We start from the raw sequence: 18914 nt of genomic DNA on the forward strand, positions 1-18914 counted from the left end.
GAACAAGGTGGTTTGGGATTACCTGATTTGAAGGAATTTAGTGCAAAACAGGTATATTTCGCATACATAACACAAGCAGAAAGCTACAATTCAAAGTGGAAAGGGCTGATAACGAAGCAAAAGGAGGACTCAAGAAATAAGAATGGGATTTTGGATGTAGATTCTTAAGCAGAACAATGGCCATACAGAATATTATAGTCATAAAGTAGCAGAAAGTATTCCAAGAGCTAAGCCAACAAGAAAATGGAGAACGGAGATTCTGCCAATAGGGCTGACTGGAATTAGGGGTACAAAGAATAGGCAAAAGGGGGCTAGGATTTGCTGGAGAAAACTGGCAAATGAATGGGATCAAATAACGAGAGAGGGAAAAAGAGGTAAAAGTGGAAAGAAGCCAAGATGACATTTGGACTACAGGCTAGAGACAGCCTTCCCTATCAGGGATATACATGTCAGACAGGATTCCCCTTTTTTATTTGCTTAAGTGAAAGACATGCACTGGTTTGTTTTTAATGGACTCTAGAACAGAAGCTGCCGCTAAAACTGGATAATTAGTAACGCACACAAACTACTGCACAATAACTAGAAGAATAAAAAAAGTTCAGGAGAGACTGGGGAAAAAAGAGATTAGATATGCAATTCACCAAGACCCAATGGGAGGCCATACTTATGTCTCCCAAATATGCAACAAAATCAAGCAGGTTTAGGATTTTTTGCATGGAATTGTCTGCATAGATAGATAGTCAAGCAGACTTCACAAAGAATTTTTCTTCAGGTAGATGGCAAATGCTGGAGGTGTGATGGGAAAGAAAGAGGCAACTGGAAACACATGTTGTCAGTGTACTGAATTAGCAGACTTTAAAAAATCTCTACAGAGTCCTCTGTCAGAAATAGTGGGCAAGCAAATGAGTAGAACTAAGGAAATTATTTTTGAGCTGGGATACAGGATCTGGATTGCCCAGACATTGCAAGGTCTTGTTAAGTTTAATTCTGGTGGCTGCCAAAAAAGCAATTACTAGAAAATCAAAATCAAAATCTAAACCAATTATACTTGAAGTAGTAAATATTGTAAATTGTAACAGAGATAAATAAAGAAAGCGGGATCCTTAGAAAAGGGTAGGAGTAAATTACATAGAAAAAATGGAAACTGTGGGAACAATATATGCAGAAAAATGTTTTGGAGGAGGAATGAGGTTTAAAAGAAGGCAGGAAATGAACAATGTATGTAATGTTGCTTAGATTATAGGATATATAACAACATATGTCATGCATCATATTTGTAAATGTGAACTTTTTAATATGGTTTGATTATGTTTATATTAATACAAGTTTGCCTACGTCACAAATGGTAATTCAAAAAAGGTGTTTAAAAATGTGAATGGTACTGGTGTAATGAGTAAAATTAGAGATGCCATCATACAAGAGGTTACTGTACAAGGTTTGCTCATCTGAAGTCCTTACATTTGAAAGCACTGGTTACAGGGGGATGATGATTTTGAGAGTAAATGCCACAAGTTTATAGTCCGACTTAACTTGAGGGGAGAGACTAGGAAAGTGGAACAAGGAGAAGTGATATTCGTAAGGATTAGATCAAGAATGTTCAGTTTGCTAACTATTTGACCCAGGGAATTCAAGCTCATCAAACCCAGAACTCTTTAGGCAAATCCTATGCTACAGGCAGAGGTACTCCAGTCAACATTGATCTCAGTTGTTGAAATCAAGAAGGATTATGAAGTTACTGCTTACAGAAATTTCTAAAACTTCACAGAATCTAACACCATCATCTTTTTCTGTACCATGCTATAAGCCAATAGCTTGTCTTGTCACCAGTAAACTAAAGTTCTAGGAGTTTGGTTTGTGGATCTCTGGGCATCAGTCTAAATGAGATGTGATCTTTGACAAATATGGAAGCACTACTGCAATTTCCACTAGGTCTAGGAAAATGTGCAAAACCTAAATAGGCAGGCAGTGCTTTTTTTTATTTTGTTTTGTTTTAACATGTAAACCAAGTCTCTAACTAAACATATATGGGATATGTTCCAGGTGCTGGGGCATCTCAAGATACAGCAATTTGTTACAGAGACTTCTGGTGCTAAGAAGAGCCATGCTACTGAGGTTCAGTTTAGGGTTTGAAGAATTTGCTAAGTTGGCGTGTCCATTACATGGACTTTGCTCATAAAAGTCTCTATGTGGGCAACAAGGGTTTTTTGCCATTATGTGAAAATCCTTGAACAGAAGATGCAGGCTATCCCTTGCAAAGCAAGTATGGCTATCCATCATCTCATATTAGGCTGATATATACTGGATCCATTTGGAATGACACCCATTAGTAAGACAATTATTAAAGCCAATTATCTTCTTTTTATACTTGAACGTCATTCTTGGTGAAGGAAAGATTTCATTCAGGACCAGAGTCTTACCTGCACCTGCCACGTTTCAAGAGTTCTGACATGTCTCTTTGCATATCTCATGGGGTTTTACGCCCTAGGTCATTCACTCCCACACGATAGGAGGCTGACAACAGAAGGGAAATAATTTTGCTGCAACCCCCCCCCCCACACACACACACACACACACACACACACACACACACACTGCCAAGCACTTCACACACACACACACACACACACACACACACACACACACACACACACACACACACACACACACACACACACACACACACACTGCCAAGCACTTTAAGTGTTAAATAGCCAACTGTACAAATAAGCTAAATGTCACCTCATCACTAAGTGATCAAGGATGCTACAGGAAGGCAATATCACAATAGTATCAATGGTGTCAACTGAGTAACACACAGTCACTAATGCTCCCAGTGCAGCCAGAAGCAAAGCAAAGCAGCCAAGCTATGGTTAGTACACGCTAATGCTACCCTGGGTAAAGAATGAAAAGAAACCCATTCCAACAGAGTACCTGGAAGACTTTTTCTGTGCTCTCAGTACACTTTAGGCAAGTAAGATAGGGCTAAACAAATTTTAGCCTCATCTTACTTACCCAAAATGCTCAGACTGAACAGAAGAGTTGTTTCAAGTGTTCTACTGCAGCAGCTTACATCCCCTTTCGGTTCAGTCTATGCTGTCACCTCCCCTAGACTCATCCATTTCTTTTTTTCCTAATATTTTGGAAAGTAGGGTTGACCTTGAACATGATCCTGCAACAAATACCTCACTACCCACTATTCAGCTGCAACTACAGTTGTTGCTAAGAGCACAGCTCAGCACTCAGCTGCACCATACATACCAGTTTAAATCAACTAGCAAACTTTGGAATAGCCAGTGGTTTTCAGACACTTGGAAAATGGCAGCAATTAATTGTCTATCACAAGAATAACTACTATAATTCTCAAGACACCCCCCCAAATACCAAACTAGCCCCAACATGTGGCTACACAAAATGTTTTAGTAAATTTACAGTTAGATGTTTCAAAAACAGTTCCAGCAACAAAAATATCAAAACAAAATAAAGTTCAGTAGAGTTTCACTTCTCTTGTGCAATGATATGTTCATCTAAAATTACTGACAATTAAAAACCTAGCAAGTTAATAGTCTGTAGTTATCACCATCAGTACTTGGCCATACAAAGAGGAACAAAGCCCTGAGTGTGACTCAGACAATCCGGATTCCACTAGCAGAATGGACAGCCAAAGAGGCCAGATAGGTTTGGGAAGTCAATGCCATCTCAACCATCCTGAGAGGAGAGGTAGCCTGTCCTGCCACATTAGTGAAGCCTACAGGTAGATAGGTAGGCAGGCACTTGTTCATGGAAGAGGACAGGCAGGGCTTACTGCATTAGGTGACATGCATATGCACTGCTGAATCAGGTGCGCTGTAAGTGGAAGTCTTCATATCATTCGCAGCCTAGATGGACACTGCAAACCAGACAGACACCTACAGAGATGAGTTAGGAGGGAAGCTTCCATGGCACTGAACAATGCCCAGCTTCCTAATACCAAACTGTCACTTCCAGGGTTCAAGAGGAATGAATTAATCAAGCTTCCCATTTAAGAGGAATGGGGGGAAACACAATCACACTTGTTGTCATCTTTATGACGATCACATACTATGGAGACAGTCTAAGGACAACAATCTTTAAAATGACAAAAAAACTATTGTCAGATGTTGAAGCAGTATGAAGAATCAGCAGTTCTGGTACACATTACTTACGCTATACTTCGCTGCATCTTGAAGGCACACCAAATGGTCTGTTTTTTTCGGGTCAATGCTGCCTCGTCTGCAAAAAAGAAAGAAAATTTAAAAATACTATTAAAAACAAAATCTTCCATATCTTTATCACTTTCTACTCTCCTACCTTCCGGACTTGCTCAGGAATACCATCTGTTCCTTAAGACTTACCTGCAGATTGATTATACAGTAGATATAAAAAGTGTACACACCCCTGTTAAAATGCCATTATTTTGTGATGTAAAAAAATGAGACCACAATAAATAATTTCAAAACTTTTCCCACCTTTAATGTGACCTAGAACCTGTACAATTCAATTGAAAAACAAATTTGTTAGGGGAAAAAATATAAAAAAAATAAAAAACATACAAAACGTTGGTTGCCTAAGTGTGCACACTCTTAAACTAATACTTTGTTAAAGAACCTTTTGATTTTAAATTACAGCATTCGGTCTACCTGGGTATACACCTGCCATCAATTAAATAGACTCTGATTAACCTCAAATAAAGTCCAGCTGTCCTAGTAGGATTTTCCTTGCCTTTCAACAATGAGATCCACTTTGATGTTTTGTAAGCTCTCTGCGAACCATGGCTTTTGCTGTTGCAGGCAACTGAGTAAATGTCAGGAAAATCCTACTAGGACAGATTAACTTTATTTGGGGTCTCAGAGTCGCCTTAATTGATGGCTGGTGTGTACAAAAGACTGAATGCTGTAATTAAATCAAAAGGTGCTTCAAGAAAGTATTAGTTTAAAGGGTGTGCACACACAAAGTATTTGTTTTAGGGTGTGCACACTTATGCAACCAGTGTACTGTACATTTTTTTCCCTAACAGATTTGTTTTTCAACTGAATTGTACAGGTTATAGGTCACATGGGAAAAGTTTTCAAATTATTTATTGTGGTCTCTTTTATATATCACAAAAACCTGGCATTTTAACAGAGGTGTGTACATTTTTTATATTCACTGTACATCACCATTTTTATTTCTTCTCCACATACCTTAATTTTAGCTGTTAAGCCTCATATAACCTTGACATTATTAAGTCTTCCATAAATATTTCCATTTGTGCTCCTTGTTTGGTTTTCACATTCTTTTGCTTTACTTCAAATTTTTTTATGAAAATCTGTACATCTTTAATACCTCTATAGGATCTCAGGTTTGATTCTTGGCTGGGGTGCCTTCTGTGTGGGGTCTGCATCTTCTCTGTGTGTTTGCAGATTTTTGCCTCATATTTGATCTGATCTGTTCCTCATAATATCTGTGGTTTCTAAATGTTGCAATGCTTGATATTTGATGGTGCAGTGGTAGCATTGTTGTCTCATAGCTGCAGGTTCTCAGGTTTGATTCTTGGCTGGGGTGCCTTCTGTGTGAGGTCTGCATCTTCTCCCTGTGTTTGTGTGGGTTTGCTTTTGTGTCTTCTCATGTTACAAAGACACGCCTGCATTATTTCTTCCTGGGCCTCTGCTGAAAATTGTTTTTTTTTGTTCCAAGTCAGACTGTCCTGATTAACAAATGTTAAATAAAATTGACAAGGCATTTGAATTTCAGACTTCAGGTTTCTGAATGTTTAATTCCTTACATATCTGATGGTGCAGTGGTAGCATTGTTGCCTCACAGCTATAGGTTTTCTGGTTTGATTCTTGGCTGGGGTGCCTTCTGTGTGGAGTCTGCATCCCTGTGTTTGTGTGGATTTGCTCTAGTGTCCTGCCATTTTACAAAGACATGTGTCTGCAGTATTTCTTCCTGGGCCTCTGCTGAAATTTGTTTTTGTTCCGTCAGAAGTAAAATTGACAGGCATTTGAATTTCAGACTTCATATTCTTCAGGAAAATACATAGTAACACAACATTTTATTCTAGCTGTTTTCTAAGTTTATAAGATGAATATTTGAAATTTGTCCTTAGTTTTGGGACTGTATTACCCCATTATTGGCTTTATCCAGGTTTTTTGTGCTAAAGTTGACAGCTATGGCAAGAACTGAATTCACTGAATATGTCTGAGGGCTGTATTCCCTCATTACTGGGTTTGTCCTGGTGTTTTGTGCTAACAGGTTGACAGCTATGGTGAGAACTGAATTCATTAAATGATAGCCATTTAAATTTCAGTCTTCCTCTCTTTCACAAAGCAGCTGATTTGGCATAGTGGTATGTTGCTCTGACTGTTTTGCACACGGACTTGGCATAAAATGTATGGTGGTAACAACATTTTTCTTTCACAAAGCAGCTGATTTGGCATAGTGGTGTGTTGCTCTGACTCTTTTACACACGGACCTTGGCAGTAAAATGTATGGTGGTAACACAGCATTTTATTCTAGCAACTTCCCAAGATTATACAAGCAATGTTTAACGTGTCCCTGGTTTTTGGACTTTTGACACCCCCCCCCCCCCAATAAATTTGGCTTTTTCCAGATTTCTTGTGCTGCGAAGTTGAGATGCAGTTGAGTATTGAGTAGATTTTACAAGGAGCTGAGAGCTGCAGGGGAAGAGAAGTTTAGTGCTGCTTATGCTAAGTCAGCTTGCATTGTTAATAGCACAACAGGTTGTGTACTTGCTTTTGATGCAGAAGGTTGTTGGTTCTACTCCCACAAGGGGTGGATGCTGCCATACTGAAAAAGTTAAGATACTAACTATGAGCCTGTTATCAGTTTGCCATCCATTTCCTATTGCAATATTACTAGCTTATCATACTTCTTCAGAGATTGTGCATATTTACTGATAATGGTGGACTGTAGAAGTTTGAGTAGACTTTTATGATGGAATTGTTCTGAACTGGGCAGTTTTGTCATTATTGGTGCATGCGTTTTGTTTCATAGTTTACTGGAAAAATGTTCAAAACAATAGGAAGGTGCATCAAAGAGCACACGCATGTTTCATATGCAAGGGGCCTATGCTTTGAAAACAGCCCAGAATTAATCTTTATCTGCCACTGGTAAAATGTATTTTCTTTGAATGTGGGTTTCAATGCTGTTTCAATGAATGTGAGTTTCAAGGGCAGAGACGTTTTAATGCTAAGTTTGTTTAGCAGATGTCTTCGTGTTTGTGCTGTAAAATACAAAATAAAACTTTCAAATGAAGTCCAAATCATCATAGAAGTAAATCAGTATGCACATTAGTGTTTATGGTAAATGGAGTGTAATAGCCAAGTAATGGATCATTGGAATGGCTGCAGGGGGTGGCTCCATTAGACCATGATTTTGTGAGGGGGAAGGGCGGCAAACTTAAAGACAGCCCCAGCTGAACTATACCTCCCAACTGTCCAGATTTTCAAAGAATTAATAGATTTTTGCTTCTTATTTTTGGTTTGTTCCTCATAAAATTTGTGGTTTTCTGGCAAATCATTTAGGAATTAAGTCACTAAATAATGACACACTGAGTTTCAGACTTCATAACCTTCAGAAAAATGCATGCTAAAGTAAGACCTGTTGTTCTATCAACTGTCTAAGTTTATACAAGAGCAATTTTTAGTACTGTTTATATGGTCCCCCAATATATTTGGCCTTGTCCAGATTTAGTGCATTAACAGGTTGAGAGGTACATGCAAATAAATTGCTTTATAGAATTAGGCATAGCCAAACTTCTCAACTGTCCATGATTTTGCCTCAAAATGTTGTTCTTCCCCCTAATAATCCCTCCACAACATAGCAATTTTGGAAGAAAACATGGAGGGTTTACAATTAAGAAATGACTGTAATAATCAGAGTTATAGATATTTCAGAAATGCATGTAAATTATTTTATTTTGTCAGCTGCTCAAGTTAGCAGTACTAATATTAAAGTGTCCCTTCTTTGACAGGTTCCCAGCTGTATTGTGTGGCTATTTTATATTTTTAAATAACATTTTTGGTCCATTATTCATAAAATTGTGTTTTTTTTGGCAAATTAGTGACAAATCATTAAAGACTGAAGTTAGAAAATAATGACAGACATTTGAGTTTCAGATTTCATACCATTCAGAAAATTCATACTAATGCAAGACCTGTTCTATTATTTTTCTAAGTTTATAAGAGCAATATTTACAAATTGTCCTTATTTTTGGGCCTTTGTCCCACTTTTTTGTATGGCTTTGTTCAGATTTCTTGCTCTGAGGTTGAGAGGTATGACAAATGTGTCAGGGCCATCACAGTCAGCCAGAGACATTTCAAATTGTGACATACTTGTTGCACCCCACTCCCCCCATGTAGTGACTCTGGATGGTGTCGAAGCAAGGCAAGGAGTAGTTATGCAGTGTAAATGTGCAGAGTACCCCCCCCCCCATCCAAGGTAGACAAATGTACTAGAGTGGCTTTTCATCTGTCCTTGATTTTTGCAGAATGGTCTGGTTTCTGTCATATTTTTTGTACTGTTGATTTATGCTTATTACTCAAAGTGTCTGTTGCTCTAGCAATACTTTAATGACAATCAGGTAAGCTTAGCTGAGATCGTAAGATGCAAGTAAGCTTTAATAAGCATACTGTTGAAGAATTGCCAACATTAAAAGCCTTTCTCTTGTTGCCATGTAGAGAATACTTAACTAGATAATGTATAAGCCTTGGGTATTGAAATGCATATGACAGTATTTTTAATAAAAGGACAGGATTACATTATTTTAAGAAGCTCATTACACATGGAGACTTCCAGTCATCTCTGCAGGCTTTACCCGTAAACTAAACAGAATGCCAATCGTGTGGTCCATAATCTGTACAGTAATCCTTTTAAGCAATGTATCAAGCTTATTTCTTGTTTGCTTTTCATTTTTTTACTTTGATCATGTTTTCCCCATGAAACAAGTAGATAATTGTCAGGCAGCAGGTCTTTTTTTGGATAAGAAACATTTTTACAAGTGGGGGCATCACAGATTTCTACTTTCAGCATGTTACTTGGTACTTTAATAAAGCTGAATATAAATTATAATTAGAACTGCAGTGCAAGAAGTGGTTTGAGTTGAGTGCTGCTCGTTTTTCTTATACTTGATTTTGACTGGCATTCCATTAATGTATTTAAAAAGTAATTTATTTTTTCATGCCTCACAACCTTTTTGTTTCCATCTAGATATTAATAAGCTGTCATGCAGCCAATGCATTGAAATATTTTTATTCTTCTACACTTCATTTTGTCTTGATTGGACTCTCATAATGATGGTTTGGCACGAAGGGCAGTGTGTATTTAGTTAGTTTTTGTGGTTTTGAGCATAGTTCCTCCCTTTTCTAGTGGGCCACACCCCTTCCCATTGACCCCACCCATTCAGCTGTCTCCTGCAGCCCCCCTTTGATTTGAAGTGACCAGCCACCACTGCCCACGGTTGGTGTGGTTTGGTCACGAGGGCGAAGCCAGAGTGGCCAAACAAAGCCAACCGTGGGTAAATCCAGCATTACCCACACCCAGAAGTGGGGTATTGCTATTATACAATGACATTATTTAAGAAAAAAAAAAAATTACTTTTCTTAAATAATGGCATTGTATAATGCCTCCTTGCTGCCCTTCCCCAGGTGTCTGGTATTCTGCGGCAGTTCTGATGTACCGCGCATGCGTATGCCCACGCAGTACATCAGAGCTGTGGGCAAAAGCAACGGAGAAAGCAAGATCTCCGTTGCTTTTTACAAACTGTTTCGCTATGTTAAATGGGTTTAACATAGCGAGACAGCTTTAAAAAAAGCAATGGAGAATCTCCATTGCTTTTTAAAAGTTCGCTATGTTAAACCCATTTAACATAGCTGAAAAAAGCAACGGAGAAAGCAAGATCTCCGTTGCTTTTTACAAACTGTCTCGCTATGTTAAAGGAGTTTAACATAGAGAGACAGCTTTAAAAAAAAGCAACGGAGAATCTCCATTGCTTTTTATAAAGCTGTCTCGCTATGTTAAACTCGTTTAACATAGCGATACAGTGTAAAGCAACGGAGATCTTGCATTCTCCGTTGCTGTAAAAAAAAAAAAAAAAAAAAAAGAGAGAGTTATAGTAATGGAAAATGTCTGGGCGACCGGACCTTTTTCCATTACTATAACTCAGATTTACAACATGGACGCTGCCAATCAGATGCACGTTTTTGAATATTAATGAGGGGTAGTTGTATAATAAGGTTTATGCAGGTATCTTTGGGTTTTATCTTGTATGGCATGTTTTAATACTGAAGGATTCATAAAAAAAATGTGAGTTGCTTCTACAGGTTAATGTCTTTTAATGAGATTTAAACCACAGAATTTAATTGCAAAAATGTGCGCACACAAGATTGCTAAGTTATCAGCAACATGAATTTAGGTATACTCAAAATATGATTTGCAAAAACATTAGACAACTGCATGTGTGAAAATGTCGCACTTTTAAATCAAAATGTCCATCTGTTCTGGAAGATGCAATAAAGACAAAAGGAGTGTTGTGTGTCGAAATGGGTCCTTAGATACTGCAAAGCACACTGAATTGTTGCATTTCCAACAAGGACAGAACAATTTATTCAGATTTCTTGGTAAAACGCGATTTTTACAGAATGCATTTTTGATAGGAAAATAATTAACAATGGGATTAACAATGGGTTATATCTGCCTTCCACTAACGTTTTAGCAGAACATTCTAGTGACATAGATGGTGATTTCTGATGTTTGAAACACAAGAGTATTGAATTACACCACTTGGTATAGTAACGTATATATACTGCAGTGGTGGTGCTGTGGTAGCGTTGTCGCCTCACAGTAAGACTTTGTCCGGTTCGATTCTCAGCTAGAGCGTCTTCTGCGTGGAGACATGCGTGAATGGGCATACCTTCGTTGAAGGTTGTGCGTCACGGCTGGCAACTCTGCACGTAAAAATCTACTGCCAATCATTAGCAGACCGGAGTTCAGCTGTGGCGACCCCTAACCAGGAAAAGCTGAAAGACACAAAATCATCACACTAAAAATTACATTATCGCCAAAGGGGAAGGGAATATGCAAGTCTAAATTACTAAGTGCATGAAATACTTTCTGGCAAAATCTGTTTTGCTGCTGAATTCACATTTTTTTTTCTCTGTTAAAATTTGAGCATCCCAGGTAAACTGAAGTCAGCACTACACCATAAGTATTACAACAGGGACAAGTTTGTTCATACATTTGTATGGTATCAAACAGGTCTCCAGAGCAATATGAAAGGTAATTACATATCCTACCCAGTTCGGCTTTAAGGGCAGATCCTGCCTCTTAAACCTGGTCGATTTCTTTGAAACAGTCACCAAGGCCATTGACGAGGGGAAGGTGGTCCACACAGCCTACCTGGACCTCGCAAAAGCCTTCGATACAATACCCCACTCGGGCATTATAGATAAGCTCACCAGCTTAAATATAAACCCCTATGTCACTAGATGGGTTGCAAACTGGCTCAAGGACAGAACCCACATGGTTAGAATTGCTGGAGCCATGTCAGACTCCAAACCAGTTACAAGTGGTGTCCCACAAGGCTCAGTCCTGGGACCTCTCTTGTTCGGTATATATTTCTCGGAGGTACAGGCCAACATGGAAGGACTGTGGCTGACCAAGTTCGCAGATGACTGCAAACTGGGCGCCATAATAGACTTTCCAGCCGACACAAGCATCCTCCAAAAGTGCCTCATAGAAACAAACAACTGGTACCAGAGCCATGGCCTCAAGCTAAACGCCAAAAAGTGTATAGTCATCCCCTTTGGCAAAAACAAAGTGCCCACAAATTACCACATAGGTGGTAATCCATTAAGTACAGAAGAAGTAATTAGGGACCCAAGTTGATAGCAATCTCTCATTTGACAAGCAAGTGGCCAAAGTGGTTAGAAAAACATTTTATATAGCCCACCTAATCATGAAGGGATTCACATCTAGATCAGGGGAAGTCATCGTGCCCCTTTACTCATCCCTCATCATGCTCATAATTGAGTACAATGCCCCTTTTGGGATGTACCTTACCAGACACCTGCAGCAACTGGAAAGACCCCAAAAGTACCTCACCAAGAGGATCAAAGGGCTCAGACAGATGCCATATGCTGCCAGGTTAAAGAAAATCCAGCTCTACTCAGTGGCATACCGCCTGCTCAAAGGCAATTTGTGCCTGACGTATAAAGCCATGTCCAACCTGGAATTAATGGACATGCTGCACCTCAGAAAATCCAAATCCCATCGAACTACGCGCTCGAGAGACTTGAACCTCAGCACTGAAATAAATAGGACATGCTGGAGGGACAGATTCATAACCCAGAGGCTCCCTTCACTCTGGAATAAAATCCCAGTCCAGGTTAGGCAGAGTCCCTCATTGACTCTCTTCAAGAGGAATCTTGATGAGTGGATGGGAGATCGTACGTTTACCCCGGGTATCACTTCTGTGTCACTGTTAGACAGAGGCACAGTATACTAACCTAGAAAAAGGGCATAGCAAAATTAATTTAAAATGGGTGGCGAAAGCCAAACACACTCTGTCTAGGCTTATAAATGCCCTAGGGCAGATAGCCTAGTATGAACCTATGAATCTATATAAACTATAGTAAACGATTCACTGTTTTTTTACTCAGGTCAGATTTCAATCGCAGTTTAAACACATGATGTAGACAAGAGCCTAGGAATGGCAGGTTCTAGATTCTAGCCACAGTTGAACAAAGCAGTAATAAGTGAGAAAAACAAAGAAGTGCAATAGAAGATAGCCAGAGTAAAGATCTAAGCAGGTAAACCAGGATAAGCTGTTACATGGTTAAAATGTTTAAAACTGCAAGGCTGTGTGTGTTTACAGTAAAAAAAAAAAAAATATTCAAGTTATGGAAATCAAAATATTCAGGGTTTAATTCCTGGCTAAACAATGTGACACACAAGTAATTAGGTGTGCTGCAGTCAGGGTTGCCAGACGTCCCTATCTGAGCGGGATCAGCAGCTCAATCCTAAGTCCCGCACTGCTGGATAAAATCCAGGTGAAACACCTCTGCTTTGCAGTTTAGGATTGTCCTGTATACCAGCATATGAGCATCAAAAACTGCAAAGCAGAGCCACATCAGCTTAATGCGGAATTAAATACTTTTTTTTTTTTTTTTTTTTGGTCTTCACTTGGCATGAAAGACCTTTTTTCTATTTGTTTGTCCCTACCTGGCCCTTCAGAAATCTGGCAACCCTTGCTGCAGTGCACAGTAAGTTAAAGTAGTGGTTTTATGTCAGGAAACCAAAGTTTTCATGCTTATTCCACAGTTGTAAAAAAATGCCATGAGTACTGAATTCACATCAGTTCAAAGGATTTCAACACTTGCAAAATTATGGGTAAGCATACAGAAAGCTTCATGGTGAGGATGAACTACCAACCACCCGGTGGTGTAAACCTTGGCTCTAGAGGATTGTCACTGTTAAAGTGACACCTCGATCCCATGTGCAAAAATGGGAAAAGGGGTTGTGGCAGGATGGGTGGTAACAAAAATTATCAGCTGCTTCAAAACCAGTGGTAACCAGTATGTTGCAAACAGTATCCATACTACTTTACACATATGATCATGTGTGAATTTTCACAAGAAAAAAAAAAGTTATTTTCCTAAAATAACAGGGAAGTCCAGCAGTTGGCTTAGAAGATTAAGGAGCCATTAACATGTTTCCTGTGTTCCAATGGTGCAAGGTTAGATTCCCTCAGCCTCCACTGCCGAACTGTTTAACTCTACGCAAGTCATTTAATCATACACAGCTCCCGGGCTGAGTATGAAAATGGTCCATGTGCTTTACACCATAAAACAAATACAAATAAAATAAAACCAAATAGGATTACATTCTAAAGGCAGCTATTTTATTCTGATTTTTTCCCCCCTTTTTTTTTTTTTTTAAATTTCTCCAAATCTTTTGGGTGTCTAATACCATGATGGGAATGGACGCCATTCCTAAGTCAAAGTACAATTAAAGTTCATGAAATTAGTATTGTTTCAATCTTTGATGTCAGCCAGAAGTGCTCTTAGCAGCACCCGCAGTGTGCCCAGTAATGACTCCTCCTGCAATTCGTATGGAGTTACATGTATTGGTAAAGTATCTAAATACGATTGTAGATTCATTTTTATAAGACCCATTGTTCCTACTACTATTGAGACTGTCTGGGTATCTTTATTCCACATTGCTCTTGTTTCTGCCTGCAAATCCTCATATTTTATGACTGTGTCTCTCTCAGTATGCAAGACACTGTACTCACTGGGTGTGGCAATTTCAATGAGCAATGCTACTTTCATCTTCTTTTTATGCACCACTATATCCAGTTTTGTAGAATCTATATTTTGAACTGTTTGTAATGGATGACCCCATGTTATGTAAACTTCAAAATTTTCTACGATGGTTTATGGCTCATGTTTCAGTGTATTTTTAGCCACTTCAATACCAGTGTTTGCACAATCCCCAGTGCAACAATCTTGACACATTACTATGCCTTTTAGTATACAGTCCTCCTGCCATTAGTATGTCACAACCAGCAATGAGGTGTGCAACTATTTCCAATTCAGTTTTACAAAACCTACATTTGTCTTCCACATGTTCAATGGTCTTTGTAAACCAACATGTATGCAAGTCCACTATTTTGGGCCGCAAATATTAACCTTTCATCTTTTGGTTTGAATTTGCCTCGCCTTAACCATTTCTGCATTCCTTCCTGATCAACATGAGGTTCTTCCAGAAGTTTTCTATACTTGCAACTATATTAATGCTTTTTCCTCTTTTCTTGCCTTCTCATCTGGTCCTTCACCTTATATTATTTCGTTTGTTCTTTGGCACATTCAGTTGCTGCTTGATTTTTAATCTACTTCTGGTTTGAGTTCCATTCCCGCTTGACGTCAATAAGCTTCTGTTAAATTAAGCAGAGAAATCATCTTAGATTTATTCGTATCAGGTTTCAAAACTTTCACTACATTTGGGTCTTGTGAGGTCAGTACATGTGGAGTCCCACAATTGCAGATCTATACATGTAATCAATTTCAAGGAGGCCCATCCCTCCTTCGGAATGGGGAATATATATGATCTTGGTATACACCGATTTTTATAAATCATTTGGTGAGCATGAAGCATCCTATTTTTCCTGTCTAATCTATTCAACACATTTTGGGGTCAGTCGATCACTCCAAAACTGTAAAGTTAGGACAGGAAGTGCAAATTGGTTTATAGCTTGGAATTTGTTCCTAGATGTCAACGCTGCTTTCAGTATTAAGTCTTCTAAAACATTCCTTACTAAGTTTTATTCACATTTGTTCATGTTTTATTGTTGACCCCTCATCAATTCCCAAATATTTATACACTCCCTCTTGCTCCAGTTCTTTTATATCACATTCTTGTCCCAAACTGAGGTTTTCCTGGTGCTGCAGTTTGCCTGCTTTAAAGGTTGCTTTTGCACACTTATCAAGACCAAATGACATTCTTATATCATCTGAAAAAGTTCTGACAACCTGCAGCTGTATTTTCAGTTCCTCATCTGATGAGCTATACAGTTTTAAATCACTGACAAAGAGAAGATGAGAAGTCTTTACACTTTGCTGTTTTCTAGGAGCCAAATTGTAGACATGGCCTAAGCTGCAGCTTAATGGGTTAATGGCAAGGCAGAATAGCAATGGTGACAGTCACCCTCGAATATCCCCCTTTCAATTTTTATCCCTGGGATAATAATCTGTCCTTTATCATGGCTTAATTGCAAAGTGGTCTGCCACTGTTTCATGGTCACTGTAATGTAGTCGATCAGTGTAGGGTGTTATCTTATACATTTTTAAGCACTCTTATCCATGAATATGGGATACTATCAAATACTTTTTTTATAATAGTATATCCATGCCATACTTAAAATTCTTCCCCTTTTTACAGTTCTCCAGTATGGCCAACAACAAATTATCATTTGTTCCATAGGACTTTATTTTATTGCCCTTTTGTTCTACTGCCATAATTGAGTTTTCTACTAAATTACTATAAACTGTCAGCATTAATTCCAGTGTGTAGTTTATACGTCACTGGAAGGAGTTATTGGTCTATAATTTTTAGGGTAGCTTGCAGGTTCACTCTTAAGTAGGAGCATAATTTTGCCTGTTAGCCAGGTTGGTGTCCGTTTGGGATGCGCATATAAATAGTCCCTACTCATGGCTAAATCTTCGTGCAAATATGTTAATACTTATAACCAAGAGTTAGGTATTGCTTCTGAGCCTGGGGATTTTCAGTTAGAGGCTTTTCTCAACTTTGTTTTAGTCTCTCTGGCTGTTACTTCATCTCATTTGATATCCTGTACCTTTAAACTTCTTATTTTTTTTTTTTTTTTTTTTTTTTTTACTTTTTCTATCCATTTAGCATCTTTATGTTCCACAGGATCTTCATAGATACTTCTCCAAAGTGTATAAATTTCCTCTTTTTTGGCGGTCTTTCAATTCCTTTTACCTTGTTTCACAGTTCTCTATAAAATTTTTTGGGGTCATCAGTAAATTGTTAATTTTGTACTTTTCCATTATATTTATCTGTGCATCTTCTAAGTTTTTCCACCTGTGATGAAATGTTTAGTTTATTTGCAATACTGCACATTGCTTTTATCACATCGATCTTTCTTAGGACTTTTGTTGATGTATTCCCTTCTTCTACAGTCTTCCAACAGTGACACTTCTAGTCTTAATTGCTTTATAGTTCTCTATTCTATACTTCCATAATGGTATTTGATTTCTCCCCTTCCTTTCCCTCGCTACTCTTGTGTTCCTGTGGTAGAACTTTTATCAGTTATTAATTTAGCAGCACAGTAATATATCCTGTTTACTTCTGTGATCTCTATGGACAGTCCTAATTACTGTATTCATTTGTTTCATCAGACTTCTGACTTTTTGGGTTTTATTGACCTTCTGCAGTCTCTTTCTCTCATTATTCTTAATATATCTATCCATGTTTGTCTATTAAAATCAAGTAATTTTCTTAGCTCATTTTCTTCCAAACTGAGGGTACATCCCTTGTTTTCCATTTCCTGTGGGCATTCTATAGAAAGTTCTATAGCATCTTCCTGTGGCATCATCTCTTCAGTTTCATCATGTGCCATCCGTTGCTATGTCATATGGGAACTCACTGGCCTATCACTCCTCAGCACTGACTGCAGAGTTTCCACAGTTTCCTATTCCTTTCCTTGCTGTCTACCTTCAAGTGAATGGTTATACTGGCTTCCTGTGGAAGGCTCCAAAATATCTTGATATGGCACCTGACCAATTAATTTGGATAGCCAGTGCTCTATCCTATTGTCGTGTTTTCTGCATTCGATTTTCTACCGAATCCTTTATTTTGCAGGTACTCCATAACCTCAGTTTCTATTTCTTTAACTTCTTCACTACTAATCTCCTTTTCTTCTTTCCCTCTTTGTCTTCTTACTTTTTGTGTTGTAAAGTTTTCCATGTCCAGATTCCTTTGCCTGTATTTCTCTTCAAATATCTTTGGTACTGTTCTTTTTGTATTGGTTTGTTTTGCTTTCCCCTTTGCATAAATATTACACCACAGTAAATCCCTTTCTTTCCCATGTCCACATTTCTTCTTCAGATGTCTCGTGATCTTCCTGTTTTTGTCTATACTTTGGGGACTCACTCCATCATGCTGTGATCTAACCTGTGTTAGACCTTCTACACCAAATTCTTCATTTCGTAAGCACTCCATAACTTCAACTTCTATTTTTTTTTTAACTTCTACTTTACTAATCTTCTTTTCTATGTTCCATCTTTGTGATATTTTTTTTACTGTGAAATTTTCCCTATCTGGATGCCTTTGCCCATATTTCTCTTCAAATATCTTTGGGGCTGCCTTCTTTATATTGATTAATTTGACTTTCTCCTTTGCATAATTATTGCACCATATCAAATCTCTCCCTTTCCCATGTCTATATTTCTTTTTTCTACTTTTTAAAATATGTCTAGGTTTTGTTTATATTTTCGCACTTCCTCAGATGCTTCTTTTTCCAAACAGATCAAAGTTTTTTGCTCTATATTCTGTTTTTCACAAATCTGTTGTATTAATGAACTCAAATTTTCATTTGAAGCTTCTGACAGTTTTTCTTGTGGAAGTATTTTTCTTTCTTCTAATTTATCAATCATTTTTTTATATGTTGTGTCTGGAAATTCTGGGCTTTTTGCATAATAGTAACAATACATCATTATTTCTTATCCTCAGTAGTCCACTCTACCCATCTTTATGGTTCTTCTTTGGCCTATAAAAGTTTTTGTGAACTGCTACTTCCTTCTACAACAAGGGGCCATCCTCTCCCTGGGCCTGGCCTGGCCCCATTGTAAGAATGTTTCTGTATTTTGAGGATTTTACAGTCGTTTTTTCCAATTCTGGCACCAGTGTGGCTACCAGGATTAGGCACTTTTTGATCTTGTGTCTTGTACACCCAGCTCTCTCTCAATTTTTGACTTACTTCTGTCCAGGATATATGCTATATAAATACAGTCTATCAGTGTCGCCTTGGTAAGATTTTGTGAAAAAAGGTTCCACCTCACGAAGGTACTCAAAAGACTTTATGATGAATTCAGTTTCAGCACTACTACTCTCCTTTGCTTACTGACTTTTTATCTCTCCATTCAAACCTCCTGCATGAGCTTACTGATGAGTTACTAGTAATTCTCAAACCATTTTGAGGAAAACAGGAGTAAAATAGAACTGGTTACTCAGGGACAAAAGGTAGAAAGGTTAACCTAGTTATAAGGTTAGAGAAAAATAAAGGAAAATATACTGAAAAATCATGAGACAAAGAGCAGGACTACTTGCAGAATTAAATGTGATGCATAAGACAACATAAACTGTTTTTGTGTCTGTAC

General features: G+C 38.2%; 1 protein-coding gene across 1 annotated transcript in view; it reads right to left on the reverse strand.

The window, feature by feature from the left end:
* The window catches only part of LIG1 (DNA ligase 1), a gene marked incomplete in the record, with an annotated part of 1422011 nt that overhangs the window by 1325185 nt on the left and 77912 nt on the right, over positions 1 to 18914 (reverse strand). The window contains 1 exon segment of the mRNA XM_044078332.1: positions 4182 to 4248. Coding sequence (XP_043934267.1) covers positions 4182 to 4198 — 17 coding nt within the window.

The sequence above is a fragment of the Protopterus annectens genome, chromosome 1.part1 (assembly GCF_019279795.1).
Source record: "Protopterus annectens isolate FY-2018-M chromosome 1.part1, PAN1.0, whole genome shotgun sequence".
In the NCBI taxonomy this organism is placed as follows: Eukaryota; Metazoa; Chordata; order Ceratodontiformes; family Protopteridae; genus Protopterus; species Protopterus annectens.